The sequence below is a fragment of the Ovis canadensis genome, chromosome 11 (assembly GCF_042477335.2).
Source record: "Ovis canadensis isolate MfBH-ARS-UI-01 breed Bighorn chromosome 11, ARS-UI_OviCan_v2, whole genome shotgun sequence".
NCBI classification, from domain to species: domain Eukaryota; kingdom Metazoa; phylum Chordata; class Mammalia; order Artiodactyla; family Bovidae; genus Ovis; species Ovis canadensis.
The window spans coordinates 55,307,396-55,326,165 of record NC_091255.1 but is presented as its reverse complement, the minus strand read 5'-3'; the positions used below and the strand labels follow the sequence as shown (position 1 = coordinate 55,326,165).

The 18,770-nt window shown below is 49.0% G+C and overlaps 1 protein-coding gene and 2 long non-coding RNA genes across 8 annotated transcripts in view; 2 read left to right on the top strand and 1 right to left on the bottom strand.

Annotated features, from left to right (window-relative positions):
• The window catches only part of TLK2 (tousled like kinase 2), a 125,282-nt gene extending 121,010 nt beyond the window's left edge, over window positions 1-4,272 (bottom strand). Inside the window, exons 1-2 of one of the 5 annotated variants that reach the window (XM_069541686.1) lie at window positions 3,545-4,272; window positions 1,637-1,722 (exon numbers count right to left, since the gene is read on the bottom strand). In XM_069541686.1, the coding sequence (XP_069397787.1) occupies window positions 1,637-1,717 (81 nt within the window). In that variant the 5' untranslated portion in view covers window positions 1,718-1,722; window positions 3,545-4,272. Of the gene's footprint in view, window positions 1-1,636; window positions 1,723-3,222; window positions 3,393-3,544 lie in introns of those variants that run through there. The other 4 variants (XM_069541689.1, XM_069541687.1, XM_069541688.1 and 1 more) reach the window with 4 other exon arrangements.
• On the top strand, window positions 4,101-5,932 carry LOC138414379 (uncharacterized). 2 transcript variants are annotated; one of them, XR_011246811.1, is made up of 3 exons: window positions 4,101-4,626; window positions 5,183-5,263; window positions 5,653-5,932. It is a non-coding gene; the product is annotated as an uncharacterized lncRNA (long non-coding RNA). The 2 variants fall into 2 exon arrangements; XR_011246812.1 differs by having other exon boundaries at window positions 4,232-4,622.
• A 7,935-nt stretch (window positions 5,933-13,867) lies between these two features.
• On the top strand, window positions 13,868-18,174 carry LOC138414373 (uncharacterized). The gene is made up of 2 exons (XR_011246810.1): window positions 13,868-16,231; window positions 17,808-18,174. It is a non-coding gene; the product is annotated as an uncharacterized lncRNA (long non-coding RNA).
• The last annotated feature ends 596 nt before the right edge of the window (window positions 18,175-18,770 follow it).

The following is an 18,770-nucleotide window of genomic DNA, read 5'->3' as shown; positions in this document are numbered from 1 at the left end:
TGAACTTCTTTCTATATATTAAAGCAGAACTCCTATTAAACAGATTAAGTTTTTTGCACCTCAGTTACATGATTTTAGCTGGGCCTGGGCAGCAGAATTCACAATGTTACTCATTCCCATAACTTATGCTCTACCCCATGGAAAGTATACTTGGATACAGCTACCAGGAACCTAAAACCAGAAGGAAAGAAAAGCATTCTAACAAAGCTCAATTAGTTTAAACCGTATACAATTTAAATACAAACTTACTCTTACACAGTGGGTGAGCATTTGAATAGACAGATTTGGATACAAGACTTTTACTGAATTACCAGCAAAAGTCATTATTAGGCAATCAACTGAATCAGAGATCACTTTAACACTCAAATATACTACTCAAGTACAGTTGAAGCTACTTCACCTAGATCAGAGAATTTAGACATGTAGAATTCAGACATGTAACTAACATATAACAACAGTCAGGAGCACAGCTGCTCTAAAGTGCCACCAAAGTCAGTTACTTAATTAAAGAGGCGAAGAAACCAAGAATTACAAAATGTGTAACAAATCCTGTGTTCCTATTAGAGCTCACCACAGGTCTAATACAGCTCCCATCCCAGTTATACTCTATACCACGCTCCCCTCAACAGTAAGGGCTTGGAAGTACTGTACTGAGGTGTCATCCCTAACATCCTGCACAATGCCTAGTACGCAGCAGGTATTCAATATCTATTGAATGAACAAAGACTATCAAGTTATTCCAGCCCACCAAAATTATGACATTCATCAAAGCAGTTTTTCTAACTGAACTCTGACAAACACCTTTTCCTTTAAGAACATGAAACTAAGCATGAGACTAAGATCCAAGGTGCCATGAGAAATAATATTTCTTGGAAAGTACAGGAAGGAGTCAAAGATCAAAAATTCTCTAGTCTCAGGTCCAAGTAAACAACATCTTGGATTGGTGAAGATTTTAAATAAAACATCACAAATATATCTTACATATTGTACTAAAATCATAAATAGGTTTTATACTTTGTTCTAAAGCCCTCCTATCAGAGCAGCGGGGTGAGGCAGCAGTTTCGTAAAGATGCACAGGAAGCCGTTAACACTGCCCGTGAACGGGGCCTGATCTTATGCTCCTGGAACAAAAGCAGTGAACAAGAAGGGAAAACAGGAGGAAAGGAAAAGGAGTCTGGGGTACAATCATGAGGAATCTGCTGAACTGCAGATCTGGGGAGGTGACAGAGCAGGGGCATGTTTTTCAAAACTCTACACGTAACCATACAAAAAGCCCAGCGTAAAGAAGCTATGCCAATACTTATTCATTAGCAGTTTTTGTCTGAGTGACTGAGGAGTTTTGACAAAATGTGGAATAGAATCGAGACACATCCTGTTAGTATCCTTGCAATAGACCCACGGGAAATCTCTCCCACATTAGAGGGTAAAAAGAAGTTAATATTTCCATACAGAGTACCTTCAAGACTACTGTTAAATATTTGAGTGGAACAACTGATAGGATTTAAAAGTTCACTGGAACTGTGAGCCAGATCTCCTCCCCTTCGATGCATCTGCATGATCCATCCAGTTTGCTCTTTGTTTTTAAATGTGTTTCAAGTTGGCTATGAGCAGTGTTCATTATCATCATTTTACTCACCTTACTAACACCAACTCCAGTAAACCTGGCCTCTAATAATTCCTGCCGTCGGGGGTCCAAGCTATGCAATTCTTCCATCATTTCTACTGAAAAAGAAAAAGTAGGTTGTGAGACCCGAAAAGCTAAAACATGAAGAACCAGTTCTTGGATACAACAAAATGCACAGTAACTATTTTGCAGAATATTCATATACAGGTAAACCTCAAATAAATATAGCATACAAGTAATAAACCACAAGGCACTATATCAAATAGTAATACACTTAAAGTTACAAAGTGGCTCAAAAGTCTTCTTCTGAGGGTCACTTATTCTTAACTAGTTCTGATTTGACTTTAACAGCAAAAAAAACCCTCAAAACTTTCATATAATCTCTGTAAAAGCTGAGCAAAGCCCAGCTTACAAAAAAAGAAAATTTCTTCTATCAACCTTTGAATTTAGGTAAGTACTTAAGGATATTTCCTTCCCAAACACACAGGAACTAGTTCTTAAACTAAAAATATGAATCATTAATAATAACTTCAAAATAATACAGCATGATTCAGAAGCTACTAATAACTTAAAATAACGCTATTGTATTATGCCTCCTTTCTCTGAGGAGCATGAAAAAAGGAATTAATTACTTCATTTTAATAGAGAACCCATGGTAAAACCATCAACCTGCATCCACTCAGGAAATTAGTATGGCTCCATAACCACCCCTTTACAAAATCTTTCTCTGCCACTCCCTGGAGCAGTAGGTTGCTCTAGACATCTGCTTTTAGCACTCCTTCCAAGCAGGGAGGGGCAAGAGGACACCATTTTTAAACTCCTTCCACGACCAATTAATGCACAGGCTACTCTCAGCAAACACCTCCATCGTTTGCAAGAAATCATCTCTTGCAGAACGCATTGGAAACCGCCCAAATATTAAAAGTAGAAAAGGTACATATACCATTACCTACAACCCCTTTGAACATATTACTAAATAGCTACTGGAATGATTGGCATGATTTAAAAGTTCACTGAAAACATGAATTAAACATGCCCCTCTGCAATCTAACAACTCCACAATTTTCAGTAACAACCCCTACAAAGCCTCCAGTTTCATTTCCCTTCCTGGATTGAGAGCCTGGGGCAAAGAGGAATGAAAGGGTGGCAAATTAAAGTTTCACCCACACAGACAAGTGCAGGTTAGAGAGGGAATTAGGAAATTCTCAGAAGGGCAGAAAGGTATCTCAGAAAAGAAAAGAGAAAAAGAAAAAAAAAAGAGACTGAGACAGTGTTTCCCTAAGTGGCCTTCCTCGAGTCTCGCCCTGCCCTAATCGAGGCCGGAATGGCAGAAGTTGCAGCCTCTCTTCAAGCCCCAGGGTCTCTCGGCACGTTTCCTAAACCTCCATCCCCAGGCCTGGCCCGGAAAATGACGCCCCAGCGGTTATTCCATTTAATGTCAACTCATGTTAAGGAAAGATCCACTCAGTCTCATTCCAGCGGGGCCTTGGACTGGGATCCTCCCTGTAGCCCACAGCCGGAAAGCAGGACCGATGGGGCCTGGTCCCGGCGCCCCTCGTCTCCCGCCGGCTCCAAACTTTCCCCAACTCCAGGCCCACCTGTCACGGAGGGAGGGCGGGCCAGCTCTCGGGGGCGCCCGGGAGGCTGCCGGGGCCTCCAGCTGCCCGGGTGCCCCCATCTCCCCGCCGGCCGCAAGCCCCACTCCCAGGCCGGGGCCGCCTGGGCCTCTCCCATCTTCGACCCGGCCCCTCGGCGACCCGCAGCCCTCGGGAAGCCCCTCCCGCTTCAGCGCCGGGGAGCTGCGGCCCGGCGCCGGCCCCCGGGTGGGCCCGGGCCGCAGCCTCCTCAGCCGAGAGGGTCGCCCGGACGGTTAATACCTCAGGCCCGGCGCCCTCCCCCGCCCGGGGCTCAGCCTCTCACCTGCCGCCGCCGCTGCCGCCGCCGCCGCTCCACGCTCCTCCCGGGAGGGGCCCCGACCCGACCCGGCTGCGGACCGCTCTGCTCTCCCCCTGGGCAGGCCCGGGGCGGAGCCGGGGCCTCTCCTGAGCGCCGCAACCCCCCGCCCGGGCAGCCGCCGCCGGCGCTGGGCTCCACGAGAGGGCGGGCGGGGGAGGGGGGCCTCGGAGGCCGCAGATCCCCGGGCTCGCGTACAGAGCCAGGCGCCTGACGCGGGCCCGGGCCCGGGCGGCCGCGGGGGGCGCGGGACCGGTCTCCTGGCGCCGGACAAAGGCCAAGGGAGGCGCAGAAGGGCCCAGGCCCGGCCGGGAGGTGGGGGGCCCGCTCGGCTAGGGGCCACTCGGGTGCGGCGCGGAAGGCGGGGGGGTCGGAACCGCTGGAGCCCAGGACCCGCCTCCGGCCCCTTAATCCGGATCGGTTCGGTCCGGATTAGTAGTGATCGGTGTAAACACACTAGTGAAACCGCGTGTTTCCTCGCGAGATTTGCACGGTTGGGAGGCAGGGGGGGTCCTGGGGGGGTGGGGGAAGTGCCGACAGTGGGGGAGGAGGGGGTGGGGACGAGGAAGGTGGGGGGGTCCCCGCTGCCCCGGCGCCCCGCCTCCTCCAATCAGCGGCCGGCCTGCCGGGCAGGGGTTAACCAGGGGACCCCGCGCAGGCGAAGGAGGCCGCCGCCTTGCCGGGCGGCTGAGGGCGGGCTGACGGGCGGCGCCGACGGACGCACAGCGACGCGAGGGGAGGTCTGACCCGGCTGGGCCGGAGTCCCGGAGACCCCGCAGCCGTCTTCGTAAAATCGGCCCCCGCCCCGCGGGACCGGCCCCAGCCGAGCGGTTGGGCCGGCGCCCTGGGTCGCGGACCAACGGTGGAGGGGCCTCGCTGCCTGGGCCGGGCGCTTCCCGGATCCGCCTCGCCGAACCCTGCGCCCGCCTAATCCCTGATCTCCACGAGTTTGGGTGAGAAGTGAGGTTGCTCTGCCCAGGATGGATTTTAGAGGAAGAAAGCCGTGAGCCGACGAACCCCGCCCGAACTTCCCCGGAGACTCCCAGTTAGTGAGTTGGCTGTGTCCCCCCGTGTTGGCTAGCTCCCACGCCCCGCCACGCTCCAAACTCACCGTCCCGCTCCCCAAATCCACGTTTGCGCCGTGGAAAGCGGACAGAGGTTCACCTCCACGTACCTGGTTGGCAGGGCGTCTTTAGGGTCAAGTGGTGCTCTGGGATCAAGGCTGAGCCCCCACCCCCACCACAGTGTTGCCCTTCGGAAGGCGGGAGGTGGGGGGGCGCTGCCCCAAAGGAACTCTATCGGTGCGCCCTGGGGGAGGTTCCATTTCAACCTTTGATTAAAAACAAGGCTCTCCTGGGTACTTAGGGGGCTCTAAGAATAAGTGCTAGAATGGGGAAAACAGGCCTGCCCCTCTCTACCGAGGAATGGGAAATAGACCAGGATGCAATAGCTCTTTCAGCTAGGCGGCTTCCTGCACAGAAGGCTCCCATTCTGATCGCCCAGCACCAGAGGAAAAATCACATTCTCCACCGACATCTGAGCCAGGACGCTGACTTCTACGCAGATACCCAACTTTTTATTTTCCTCTGATGCTTCCTTGATCAGATGTATGAAGATGTATGACAACGAGTGGCTTGGGGAAAATTCATAAAATGAGCAAGAGCCTTGAACTTTTCCAGGGGGTAGGCAAGTATTTCAGATGATGTTTCTGCCTTTCTTGCTTCCTTACTCTTAATTCTTCCTGTATTCATGGAACACAGACCTGCTGAAAGGGTAAAGGATGGCAGTTTACTTATTGTTAGTTGTTCAGCCTTCCAAATCCTTGGGCACATTCAAGCACTGTAGAAAAAAATCCATTCAGCCAAGAGTCACCTTGTTTCAAATCCCAGCCAGGTTGGGCCTTGCACACATATTTCGATAGATAACAGTGTTTGAAAGGGAGGGGGAGAGCAAGTTCCAGGCAGAGGGTAGGAAAAAGGGCAAGGTAAGGACTATCAAGGGGGCAGGAGAGCCAAGAGTATGTTCCTCTACAACTCAAAAGAGAAAACCACCTGAGACAAGTTCTGTCCTTACAGTGAATGATCGAAAAAGTAAGTGCTTAAAATGACACTGGAACATCTCAGAAGAGAAGAGTTTAAGAGAAAGAACACTGGACAGAGCTGGAGCTGAGCTCTGGCCAGCTCCTCCACAGACAAACTGCTTGGGCCCGTTACCTAACCTTTCAAGTGTCGCCAACCTCATCTATGAAGGAGTTTGGGCCAGAGGATTCCCAGAGTCCTTTCCAGGTCTAAAGGGCTATGATTCCATTTTTTGAGGTAACTATGAAAAAAATAAAACTGAAACTAGTCATTGAAATTCAGGAAAAGACAAGATTTTGTTTCACTTTGCCTAGTGTGTTTTTCCCTGCATGTCAGAAAACTGACACTATCATAGGTCTGTTCATAGCCCACCCCATATCTAACACTCATCCCGAGAGGAATTGCTCATAGGAATTTCATGAATTTGCTTACCACAAAAATGGTGTGCTTCTGTTTGTTGTTCAGTCACCCAGTCCTGTCCAACTCTTTGCGACCCCGTGGACTACAGCATGCCAAACCTCTCTGTCACTCACCATCTCCATTAAGTTTGCCCACATTCATGTCCATTGCATCAGTGATGCCATCCAGCCATCTCATCCTCTGATACCCTCTTATATGCTTCTGTTTATAAGCATATAAACTACTAGGCTTCCCTAGTAGCTCAGATGGTAAAACATCTGCCTGCAATGCAGGAGACCCGGGTTCGATCCCTGGGTCGGGAAGATCCCCCAAAGAAGGAAATGCAACCCACTCCAGTATCCTTGCCTGGAAAATTCCATGGACAGAGGAGCCTGGCGGGCTACAGTCCCTGGGGTCACAAAGAGTTGGACACAACTGAACAACTAACACACATAAGCATATAAGTGAAAATATCAAATACTAACAATCAGAAAAAAGAAATAATAGATGGATGATTTTGTTGTTGTCCAGTGGTTCTCACGATATAATTTAACCTTGGGTTCATGAACCCACTTGTTTAAAGTGTGTTGGCTCACAGAGCAACTTTATGAAACTCAGCTTCTCAAAGGCTGGCAAATGGTGTCCCCATGCAAAAGCCCAATTGCTATCAGAAGGCTCAAACAGGGATTCATCTAGATGTTCCCATTGATCCTGCCTTCAGGGTAGCATATAACAAGTCCTCCAGGTCCATGTTCATAGACACAGAAGGGACAAGGGAGCTGGCGTTCCCTAAGCTGTGTTCTGCAGGTTTCAACAGGTTAAATGCTTTAAAGGGAGTGGATGTACATTGGTCCTCAGGACTCTAGGTTAAAGTTAAGTGGAATCCTTTATTTCAGCACTTCTTAGAACCTAAAGTGTATGATACACACAAGACCATCTCCAGGAGAGGGACTGGGGTATCCACTGGTTTCTAATTTGATTTTTTGAACCACCACCCTGGTATTTTTTTTGGTTGGTTGGTGGTTTCTGATACTGATGGGAGATACTTTGAGAAAGACACTGGAGAAACCTAGTTTAGCCCTTCTTTGCCCTTTCACCTATACCACAACTAATGAATGTCCACAATCTTCTTAAATGCTTTATAATATCCACCATCTTCAGTGAAAAGACTATGGCATGTTTCACCAAGTGGGGGACCCTCACGTGCACCTTTTCTAAAAGGAGCCTGCAAGATGTTGGCTAAGAGGACAAACTCTTGGTCCAGGGCCCTGGTTTTCATCTTGGCCCTGCCTCTTACCAGCTGTGTTGCCTTAGGCAAGATATTTAACTTCTCTAAGCCTCAGTTTCTTTACCCATCAAATGGTGTTAAAACTGCACAAGCCCTGGAGGAGGAAATGGAAACTCCAGTATTCTCCCCTAGAAAATTCCATGGCCAGGAGAGCCTGATAGATCATAGTGCATGTAGAGCTGGACACAGCTGAGCCTGCACACAATTATTGAAAAGTACAACTATTTGGTTCTAATTGAATCAACTCCATAGAAGAGAAAGAAAGTTAAAAAAAAAAAAAAAAGAACATAACACCTCACAGGGCTGTTGGAGGACAAAATGAGATGATGTGTATGCCTGACAGAATAATCCCCGAATACATGGTCCTCAAACGTCATGTTTCTACCAAGGACGTCTACGTTCGTCGTTAGACTGTTTTGGCAGCACACGGTTCAGCTTCAGGAACCAGGCTGCCAATGTGCTGAATCGCTCATGGGGCTGTTTTCTTCATGACAGAAAAAGGACTTGCTAACAGGAAAAATGTCTGTAAAGAAAGCACTACATTTGATGGGGGAGGGGAGGGCCCAGTAGACAAAAATATAAAAGTCACCTTGTCTGTTTATGTTCTTCTTCCCCTACCCTTGAGGGTTTCTAATGGTGTGAAGAACAAGGGATTTTGTGAAGGCGGTATTCCCACCAGAAATTCTGGAGGGCAGGGCCATGTAGAACGTCAGGGTAGTGGTGGTCGCACAGAACTAGGTTCAAACCCCATTTCTTCACCTCTCAGCTTCTTCATCTGAAAACTGTGGCCTGCACACCTAACCCCATGGGTGGCTCTAATGAAAGTTGAAATAGTGGGACTAGCCTGGTGGTCCAGTGGCTGAGACTCTGTACTATCGATGCAGGGGGCCCAGGTTCGATCCCTGGTCAGGGAACTAGATCCCACATGCCACAGCTAAGAGTTCACACGCCTCAACTGAGACCCAGTGCAGCCAAATAAAAAGGAAAATATTTTTAAAACTAGAGTTGAAATAGTGATAGGAAATGCCTTCTAATTGCGCCTGACATGCAGTAGACACTTGGTCAGTGCTCTCTCCTCCAGACTCCCCATTTCTAACAAAACAGAACAGCGTCTGGCGGCCAGGCAAGTGATCCACGGAGGAGAGAGACTCGCGCCTCCCGTCTCAGCCTTCGCGGGACTCTGTGCCGGCCTCGCCCCGTCTCTGGTTTTCATACCCTTCTCCTGCCCGACTTGCTTCAGAGGCTCTTCCTGGGCAAGTCTCCTTGACACAGTTTATTTATCAAGTCATGCTGTCTTCCCCACAGCCCAGTGATGCTGGAACAATGTTCTTACTCTCCTAGAGAGCACCTCCCTTCTCTAATTTCCTCCTTCAACTCCCTCCCCAAATGTTACTTTTTAATACTTGTCTTCCCTGCATTGTGTGTTCCTCCTTCCTAGCAACTGCAACAAGAATAAATGCCCACTTAAGTGTAACAAGCCCCTTAAGTGTAACAAGCCCCCTCAGCTGAGCTACTGAATCCTCCATTTTGGTTTTTCTCAGAAAACCTCAAGATAGGAAACAACAGCAAACACCCTGCCTCTGTGGACACTAGCAGAATATTTTATCAATTTTCCTTCCATTGACCTTTTGTACTAGGCTTAAGTAAGCAACCTTCAGACATGCTGACACAGGTTGGGAGGGAAAGGGGACCTCAGCCTTGAGCCCACAGAGAAGAAAGAGAGGGATCACTCAGCTAGTGGCAGGAGACTTGGGCATAGTCAGCCCAGAAAGGCGCATCAGAAGATGTGTGCGGTTTTTGTACAGCCTCTCAATGACAAGAATGAAGTGGGGGTTTGTTTTTGTTTTTGCTTTTTTGGTGGAGTGGAGGGTGAGTTTTCTTTTTTAACTGTTGTTCAGTGGCTAAGTCTGCAGCACACCAGGCTTCCTTGTCCTTCACTGTCTCCCAGAGTTTGCTCAAACTCATGTCCACTGAGTTGGTGATGGTGATGCCATCCAACCATCTCATCCTCTGTCACCCTCTTCTCCTCTGTCTTTCCCAGCATCAGGGTCTTTTCCAGTCCAGTGAGTTGGCTCTTTGCATCAGGTGGCCAAAGTACTGGAGCTTCAGCTTCAGCATCAGTCCTTCCAATGAATATTCAGGGCTAATTTCCTCTAGGATTGACTGGTTTGATTTCCTTGTAGTGCAAGGGACTCTCAGTCTTCTCCAGGACCACAGTTCAAAAGCATCAATTCTTCAACACTTAGCCTTCTTTATGGTCCAAGTCTCATGTTTGAACAGGACTACTGGAAAAACCATCACTTTGACTATATGGACCTTTGTCCATTTCTTTTTAATGGTTGAAAGAAAATCAAAAGAAGACTAGTATTTCACGACTTGAAAATGATGTAAAATCTAATTTGGTGTCCATAAATAAAGTTTCACTTAGAATACAGCCACACTGGGACTTCCCTGGCAGTCCAGTAGTTAGGACTTTGCTTTCCAGTGCAGGGGGTACAGGTTCAATAGCTGGTCGGAGAACTAAGATCCCACCAGAAAACTAAACCATAAAACAGAAGCAATATTGTAACAAATTCAATTAAGACCTTAAAAATGGTAAAGAAGTAAAATTGGAAGGAAAAACACCCGCAGCCACACTAATTTCTTTACATACTGTCCCTGGCTGAATTTGCACTACAAATGGCAGAACTGAGTAGTAGTAACAGGCAGGCAAAGCCTAAAACATTTACTATCTGGTCCTTTACAGAAAAAGTTTGTCAACTCCTGCTCTAGGCCAGGGCTTCTCATGGAGCAGATGTATCCCTCTGGGCTTCCCTGATGGCTCAGGCGGTAAAGAATCTGCCCGCAATGCAGGAGACCCGGGTTTAATCCCTGGTTTAGGAAGATTCCCTGGAGAAGGGAATGGCTACCCACTCCAGTATTCTTGCCTGGAGACTTCCAGGGACAGAGGAGCCTGGTGGGCTACAGTGCACTGGGTCGCAAAGAGTTGAACACGACTGAGTGACTAACACTTTCACTTCACGAATCCCTCGGGCATCTTGCTCTGTGTGTCTGGGACAAGACCTAAGAGTCTGCTTTCCTATTAGCCCTCAGGTGACACTGCTGCTGCTGGTCTGCGGACCACACTGGGTAGGTCAAGGCTCTCAAAGGCATGTCAGTTATATTAGTAGTAAATGCCTTATGTGAAGACTTTGTATGTACAGTGAGCAATCTTTTAAAATATGAAAAAAACTGGAGTGTAACCCAGGATAATAACCCCAATCGAATCGTCCACATTTTATTCCATTGTTTTGGCATCATGTGACAGCCGAATAGACATGGAAATGGATTTGCTATCCACCCGGCTGAGACCAAAGGGATTGCGGCCGAATACTCTTGTGATGTGGTGCTTCCTCTTATTGGCCCTAAGCTTACCAGTCCAGCTACAGAAGGAACCTCTGTGTCCTGGTGTTCCAGTCTTTGGAAAGGGAGTCTGAGCTTACCTTATCCAAAACAGTATTGACTTTTCCACCTTCAGGCAAATCCTCTCTCAGCTCCTTCTTCAGTGACAAACCCTTGGAAAAGCAGCTTGGATTAAAATCTCAACACTTCTGCATACGTGAGAAGTATGTAAAAGGTCTTCTGAGACCCAAGGACACCTGACTTTTGGAGCCTCGATTTCCTTATCTGTGCCATGGAGATAATATATATAAAGCACCTGGGTTACTGCTGGATCCCTGCCAGGTGCTTCCAACCTGAAATCATCATAAAACTTACAGGCAAAACCTGCCTCTTTCCCTACCTGACTCATGCTATTGTTCAGTCGACAAGTCGTGTCCAGCTCTTTGTGATGCCATAGAATATGTAGCCTGCCAGGCTCCTCTGCCCATGGGATTCCCAGGCAGGAATACTGGAGTGGGTTGCCATTGCCAGGCTCCTCTGCCCATGGGATTCCCAGGCAGGAATACTGGAGTGGGTTGCCATTGCCAGGCTCCTCTGCCCATGGGATTTCCCAGGCAGGAATACTGGAGTGGGTTGCCATTTCCTTCTCCAGGGGATCTTCCTGACTCAGAGATCAGATCCACGTCTCCTACACTGCAGGTGGGTTCTTTACCACTGAGCTCCCAGGGAAGCCCATTTAACTCAGATTAGCAAATGTCAATTCCATTCTTTCATTACTTCAAAAACTCTGGAATCATCCTCTCTTACACCCTTCTCCCCCGCACTTCCATTCCAGCCTCACCAGCCTGCTCCCACCTCAAGGCCTTTGCCCTTTCCCTCCGTCCACCTGGTACACTCTCCACCAGACACCTAGCAGGTGTGGCCACGTTACACTGCATGGACTGTGTGTTATCTTCTGCGTCTGTGTGATAGTGATATGAAGCTGGCCAGTAACTGCCTTTCCATGATAGAGTGAGAAAAACCTCCAGGCTAGGTTTTTCAGTAGAAAGAAGTGAGAAGGACAGTTTGAAAAGAAAGACTATCTCATCACAAGGAAAACAACTTTTTTTCCTATTTCTTTAATTTTCTGTCTATATGAGATGATGGCTGTGACGGTCACTTCAGTGATGTACCTAAGTCATCATGCCGTATATCTTAAGCCTATAGTGCTATATGTCAACTATATCTCAATAAAACTGGAAGGAAAAAAACATTTTTAAAGAGCCCAAAACTAAATCCTCACCCTTAGGTGCATGCCACTGAGAGAAATGGACAATAATGCAAAATTGTACGTCAGAGGCATGGAGTGCCAGGAGAAATAGGGAGCAGGGACGAGGACCAAGGGCTGGACCCTAGTGGTGGCAGAGATGCCACGTCACAGAGGGAGGTAGGTCAGGGACAGCTATTCTCTGATCACCTTACGTCTGAGCAGGGGCCTAAATGGAATGAAGTGCAAACCTTGTCACTGTCTAGGGGAAGAGCCTTCCAGGCAGAGAGAACAGTGAGCGAAAATGGCCCCGGGCCAGAACTGGCGTGTTGGCAGCAGGACCACTTGTCAGGCAGAGCTGCAGCATCTCTCTGGGCCTTACGGGCCTTTTGCGACAGGGTGAGAAGATGCCTGCTGCTGAGCCGGCACGCACATAGGCCACAATCTCACCAAGGTTTCAGTAAAACACGCGCTTTTATGCTGCAGTGAGATTCAGTGTCTTGAGCTTGTGTTTAATGCTTGATCCCAAAGGGCAGGGATTACAGCAAAAAGCACTTATTGAGCATTTATGGGGAAGGCACTGGAATGAGAGCGTGTTCATGATCACTTTTAATCCTTCCCACTTTGAGGGAGCCCCACCATACAGAGGACGAGGAGGAGGAAGTGGAGAGGAGGTGCGCGAATTCTCTGAAAGCTGGTCTGCCTCCAGGACCTGTGCCCTCTGCCCCCTGCTCTGCAGCGAATGGCTGGCCCAGGGCGCCCAATTCTGCCCCTCCTGTCCAATTCCAGGTTCCACCTGCTCCTTGAGTTTGCTTCAGCTAACACTTAAATTCCTGTCACCTTGTTCTGGTTCCCTGCTTCTTACCCGTATTCATTGTATTCCACAGCTTTCCTACCTGGCTGTTAGTTTCCGCCTACTCTGGAAGTGTAGACTTGGGCAGTTGGTTAGTCACTTAGGCAAGACTCTTATCAAACTCATCATCACCCAGAATCTGGTTCTCAGGTCTTCAGGTCCCCCAGCCCCAGAGTTAATCCAGTTCCCAAAGAAAGTGATCAAAACGCTGAGAACAATACACAGCACTGGATGCCAGCGGAAGACAGCTGCTGTTCTCAATTCCTTGAAATAGTGTGTCTTCTAAAAGGGCACGATGCTAGGTCTGTCCCCTCTTGTGAAATTACATCAAAACCCTGCTTTCTTGACTTCTTTCTCTTGGACTCACCTCTCCTGCAACCACAGTTTATATATAGGCTTACAATTTACATTTAGGCTTACATTTCCTTAGAAATTTGGATCACCCATTTTTAGCCAACCCTGCAGCTTCGTATGGAGAAGGCAATGGCAACCCACTCCAGTGTTCTTGCCTGGAGAATCCTAGGGACGGCAGAGCCTGGTGGGCTGCCACCTATGTGGCTGCACAGAGTTGGACATGACTGAAGCGACGCAGCAGCAGCAGCGGCTTCATAGGTACGTTGGTAGTTGATGTCGTCCATCATCATGGAGTCTCCCAAGTGGTGTTCTCTGGTTTCACAGGTTTCCTGGTGAGGCCTCACATTTAAAAACTCTACTTTAGTATTCATTAGCGTTAAGACTTTTGGAAAATTACTTCAACTTCCTCCTCTATCAAACTGGGAACTAACACCTGTTCTCCTCCCAGGGTTGCTCTAAGGATCAAGTCAGTTAACACTCTAAAGTCCCGAAATTTCAAGAAAAAGTGTCATTTGTAAATGTAAAATGAAATTATTCTTTTGAGGCAACTCTCCCCTGAAACAATAGTTTAGGCAACAAAGGAACAGGGTTTTGGTAGAGCTGGCCCGGCACATGGCCTGTTGCGACAATGCCTATTTACACAGTGGCCCAGTAGCCCGTACCAGTGGATCAGTGGGAGTGTGGTTCCACCAGCTCCAGGAACCAGTGCCTGAATAAACACTGTCTCAGCGTGAAGCCATCCACGTCTCTGGGTACTGTCTTTCCCCGGTCTGCCTGTGCTCTGTCCAGATTTAGTTTTTACTTGCAGAGTAAATGTGATGCTGTCAAAAGAGTACAAGATGCAGAGCCACAAGCCCTGGGCTCAAAGCTCGGCGCTCCATGCGTGCCAGTGAGGGCCAGCCGAGTGTCCTGCCTGAGCCCCTCTCACCCCATAAAATGGGGCTGCTCACATGACCTGCCCCTCAGAATTGATGTGAGGATGGGATGAGGTGACTGAGGTTCAGAGAGATGAGTGTGGGGAATTCCCTGGTGGTACAGTGGTTAGGACACCGCACTTTCACTGCTGAGGGCCCAGGTTTGATCCCTGATCAGGTAAATAAGATCCCACCAGTGGCTCATTGAGGCCCTCCAAAAAAGAAAAAGAATAAGTAAATAGCTCTGCTCTTAATGCAATGCATAATAGAGAAAAGATATGAAAAAATGCTACTTTAAAAGAGAAAGATTAGTGCAGTGCCTGGCATGCAGAAGACACTCTGATGATGCTTGTTTAAGATAACTGAACTGCACTGATTTGATTAGAGAAAGCAGTTGGCCACTAGTCTTCTCAAAATTCTTGCCTTCATCACCTTTGCCTGACATACCAAGCTCTCTTGTTTGTCAAGAATGTTTTTTGCTTTCCTCTTCTAACAAAATATTTGGAAACCAAAATAGATACTGTGCAGGGCAGGGGACAGACTTGCTTGGCCACTGTCTGAGCCACCCAGACGGTGGTGTTTTCACTCCTGCATTTCTTCAGTGCTAGCAGGGCAAGATTTTACTTTTGCTCTTTCAGTCACCAGTGAGGACATCACATCGTAACAGGTTCCCCAATCTTGGCATCTCACCAACCAACTGATCTGCTCCACTCCTGTATCAGAGCAGGAAATACCCCGATAGGTTCTTTTCTCCTCTCACAGATACAAGACTCACCTCAGTTACCAAGCCCTTCCCCGGGGCACCCTTTATACACACCCCCATTCTGACAACCCAGGAGCTGGACAGAAGGACCTGCGGGTTGGTCTGTGGGGCAGAGGCAGCGTTGGAAGGCCTTCGGTGATCACACCGCCCAGAGGCTGAATCCCACCTGGCACTTATTCAGCACTTGCACGGTCTCACCTGCCCTGTTCGGCTAGAACAGGTGAGAGCTGGTCCTGGGCCCTTGAGGACTCTACAGCTCCTGCCCTCCCCTCGCTGTGCTCCCCACAGGATTGGAACCCCCAGGAAGTAGCCCTGGGTCTAGCTCTCCAGCCCCTGGTGACTCACCTCCTCCACTGGAAAAAGTATGAACGTTGTGCCTGTTACGTTGACATGTTCCTGTGAGGGGCCCACATTGCCCACTGAGGGAGTTTCCATCTTATAATCGGGAAAAGAGAGGTGGTAGGTGTGAGGCAGGGAGCCTGACCTGGGAGCTAAGCTGATCCAGGGGCCAGTGCAAGCTCTCCTCCCCTGGGCTCCGTGAGTTTCAGCTGTTTACTTCACCTTCCCAGCTCCCCTTTCTCATCTATTAAAGGGGATATGATGGGACCTCCCAGGTGGCTCAGTGGTAAAGAATCCACTGCCAATGCCTTAGACATGGGTTTGACCTCAGATCGGGAAGATTCCACGTGCTGCGGAGCAACTGAGCCTGTGTACCACAACTACTGAGCCTTTGCTCTAGAGCCCAGGCGCCACAACTACTGAGCCCACGCCGCAACAACTGAAGCCTGCGTGCCCTAGAGCTCGTGCTCTGCAGCAAGAGAAGCCACTGCAATGAAAAGCCCACGCACCGCAGCTAGAGAAAAGTCCACTCTGCAACGAAGACTCAGCATAGTGAAGAACAAACACATACACTTTTTAAGGGAGGGGGAAATGGTGCCCATCCTAGAGGGGCAGTTAGGCTTCCTGAAGCATCCAGCACATCCTGAGTGGGACAGGGAATCTAACAGGCGGCTTCCCTAGAATTATGATTTCTTCTCTCCCTCATTTGATTTTTTAACCTACCTTTCTAACTGTGGTGAGTAATATATACTCCTCACACTTAAAATAGACTGTTTAGTGTTTTCAGGAAGTCCTCAGACTAGAGCTGAGTCCCAGCACTGAGCTGACTGAAGCGTGGCTGCCAGAGGCCCTGAGGCTTCGCGGTCCTTGTTGTCTCTGTCTAGAGTCTCACCCTGCCAGCGCGGCGGGAAGACGGTCACTGATGACCCAGAATGAAGACTGTGGCCACGTTCCAGTTAAACTTTATCTGCAAAAATAGGCAGTTTGCCAGCCCCTGCATGACTCTCCAATTGCAGCTCACACCAGGATCACCTAGCAGGTACCTTGCAACACACCTTGCTGGACCCTACCTCTAGCATTTCTGACTCTCTGGGTCTGGGCTAGGGCTTATGTTTGCATTTCTAACAACTGGGTGACGCTGAGGTTGCTGGTCTGGGAACCACTTTGAGAACCACCAAAGCTTTTCCCTCTCCCTTCTTTCTCTGTGCACTTGAAACATTTTATTCCTGCTACAAAGAGAGCATTTATTGGTTTTTACTATGGTTAGTGGTTTGTGTGTGGGTCTCTAGGATCCTGTGTTAATCATCTTCCTGTCCCAGTGCCCGGCGGTAGCAATGCTCATCAGTCACTGACAGAACTCGAGGGAGGTCCTGGCCACCGGAGCCCTGGCCCAGCCCTGCTCGTCGGGGGGCACTTCCCTCTGGAGCTTTGTACAACCCAGGCCTGGCCCTCTCATGGAGAAGAGGAAGAGGGACTTTGCCCCCTTGCCTGTCCAGAAACAGACCAGGAGAGGAGGCATTCGCTGCTCAGATTAGACCTTGAACCTGGACTGGAAATAAACTGAGGCCTGGGGATTTGGTTTGTTTAATTTTGTTATTTTTTTGCTTTGTGATGTGTGAGTGTTGAGGGGTTAAACCCAGACAGCTGACTGCTGTGGAAAACCACTATTACTGAATTGCAGAGATTAAGAAATCTTTTAAAATGACCTGTAGTCAGGGCTTTTTCTCAGATGATGCAAAATTCAGTTTGGTCCTGATAAAAATGAGTAATATTTGAGGGACTCCGTCCATGATCCGACTTCCCTGGTGGCTCAGACAGTAAAGAGTCTTCCTGCAATGCGGGAGACTCGGGTTCGATCCCTGGGTTGAGAAGATCCCCTGGAGAAGGAAATGGCAACCCACTCCAGTATTCCTGCCTGGAAAATCCCACTGGAGTCTGGTGGGCTACAGTCCACGGGGTCACAAAGGGTCGGACACGACTGAGCAAGTTCACTTTCACTTTCACTCCAGGATCCAGCGGTTAAGAGTGCAGGGGATGAAGGCTTGATCTCTGGTCAGTGAACTAACATGCCTCGGGGCAACTAAGCCCTCACTGCAACTACTGAACCAGGGGCATCAACCAAAGAGAAGTGGACACATCGTAACGAAAGATTCTACATGCCACAGCTAAGACCCCACACAGCTAAATAAATAAGCAAATAAATATATTTTAAAAAGAAGAAATAATATTTGAGACCCCTACCCATCTTGAGTGGCATGAGCAACTATCCCTGCTGCAACAATCCCTGTCTAGTGCCCTCTTTTGGAACTGAGTGCCTCCCTCCTGGTTTTTCTCCTGAGGACACCGCAAGTAGAGGGTCAGGCACGGACTCGTTTGTGCTTCCCCACCTCCCCTTGCTGATGTGTGCAGAGGAGGCCCCCGCAGGAACTCGCCAGAGACAGGGGGCCACTTAGTCCAGGGCTGGCCAAAAGCTGCAGGTGTAACAATGCCTCCCTCTTCCCAATTCCCAGGCCTCTCCAGTGGAGGCTGACACAGGAATTCCTTGGATGTGTGTGGTTTCAAGACCTTCCATACCTAACCTTCTGTGCTTCACTATCTCCTTTCCAAAGCAACAGGCAGAAAGGACTCCTTCCCTCCCCACTTTGCCTGGCTCTGTGAACTCTGCCCATGGTCCAGGCGTGTGCTGCTCATCTAGACTGTGGTGTGGAAAGCGCTGAGCTACGGCCAGTTACCTGGAGCCTGTGGAGTTAGCACTGCTGGGAAGCAGGACTGACCCAAGTGGCTTAGGACTCCTTCTGATATTCCCTGTCCCAGCCACCTCATTACCCCTGCCTGCCAATCAGTTTTGCGTCAATAAACTTTATGTTCCTGGCTTTGCGAGATGAATGAAAGGCGAGCAGCTGAAGTGTGATCTCTGACCTTGGCACGTAAACAGCCTACAGATTGGACTTGACAGTTAATAAAGGAAAGGCTTTGCCATTCTCTGATGCCTTTTGCCTTGATTAGATTAAGCATTCATAAGCTTTGGGGAAATCGTCAATTGGAAGAGGAAGACCCCACAAGACAGTAATTCACATCTCTACTCGTACAACCGTTCAGACGGTCAGCCCCTCAGTCAATAGTCACTGACATTGGTGCTGTCCTATTACCTGAGTTCAGCTCTGTGCTAACCACTCTGCAGCACAGGGGCCTTGAGAATTCCCAAAGCCCACCTGTGCCCTCCTGGAAGAAGCATCCAGCTTGGCAGTCAGGAGCATTCACTTTGGTTCAGCCAAATCTGAACTTGAACCCTAATTCTGCCGGGTGACCTTTGGCAAGTTATTTAACCTGTCTGCCCTCAGTTTCCTCTTGGGGTTAATAATACCCACTGCCAAGGGTTGTCATCAGGACTAAGTGAGACCATCTGCACAAGGCTTGCAGGGCCTGATGCTCAGCCGCCAGCCAGACGTGCACGTCCCAGCACAGAGCACACAGCTTGCTGGGCAGGCTCTTAGGCTGGAGGCTCCTTCCCCTCCCGACGCGCTGCCAGCCATGGGGAGCTGATGATGGTCTCCATGGTCTCTGCTTTCCACGGTCTG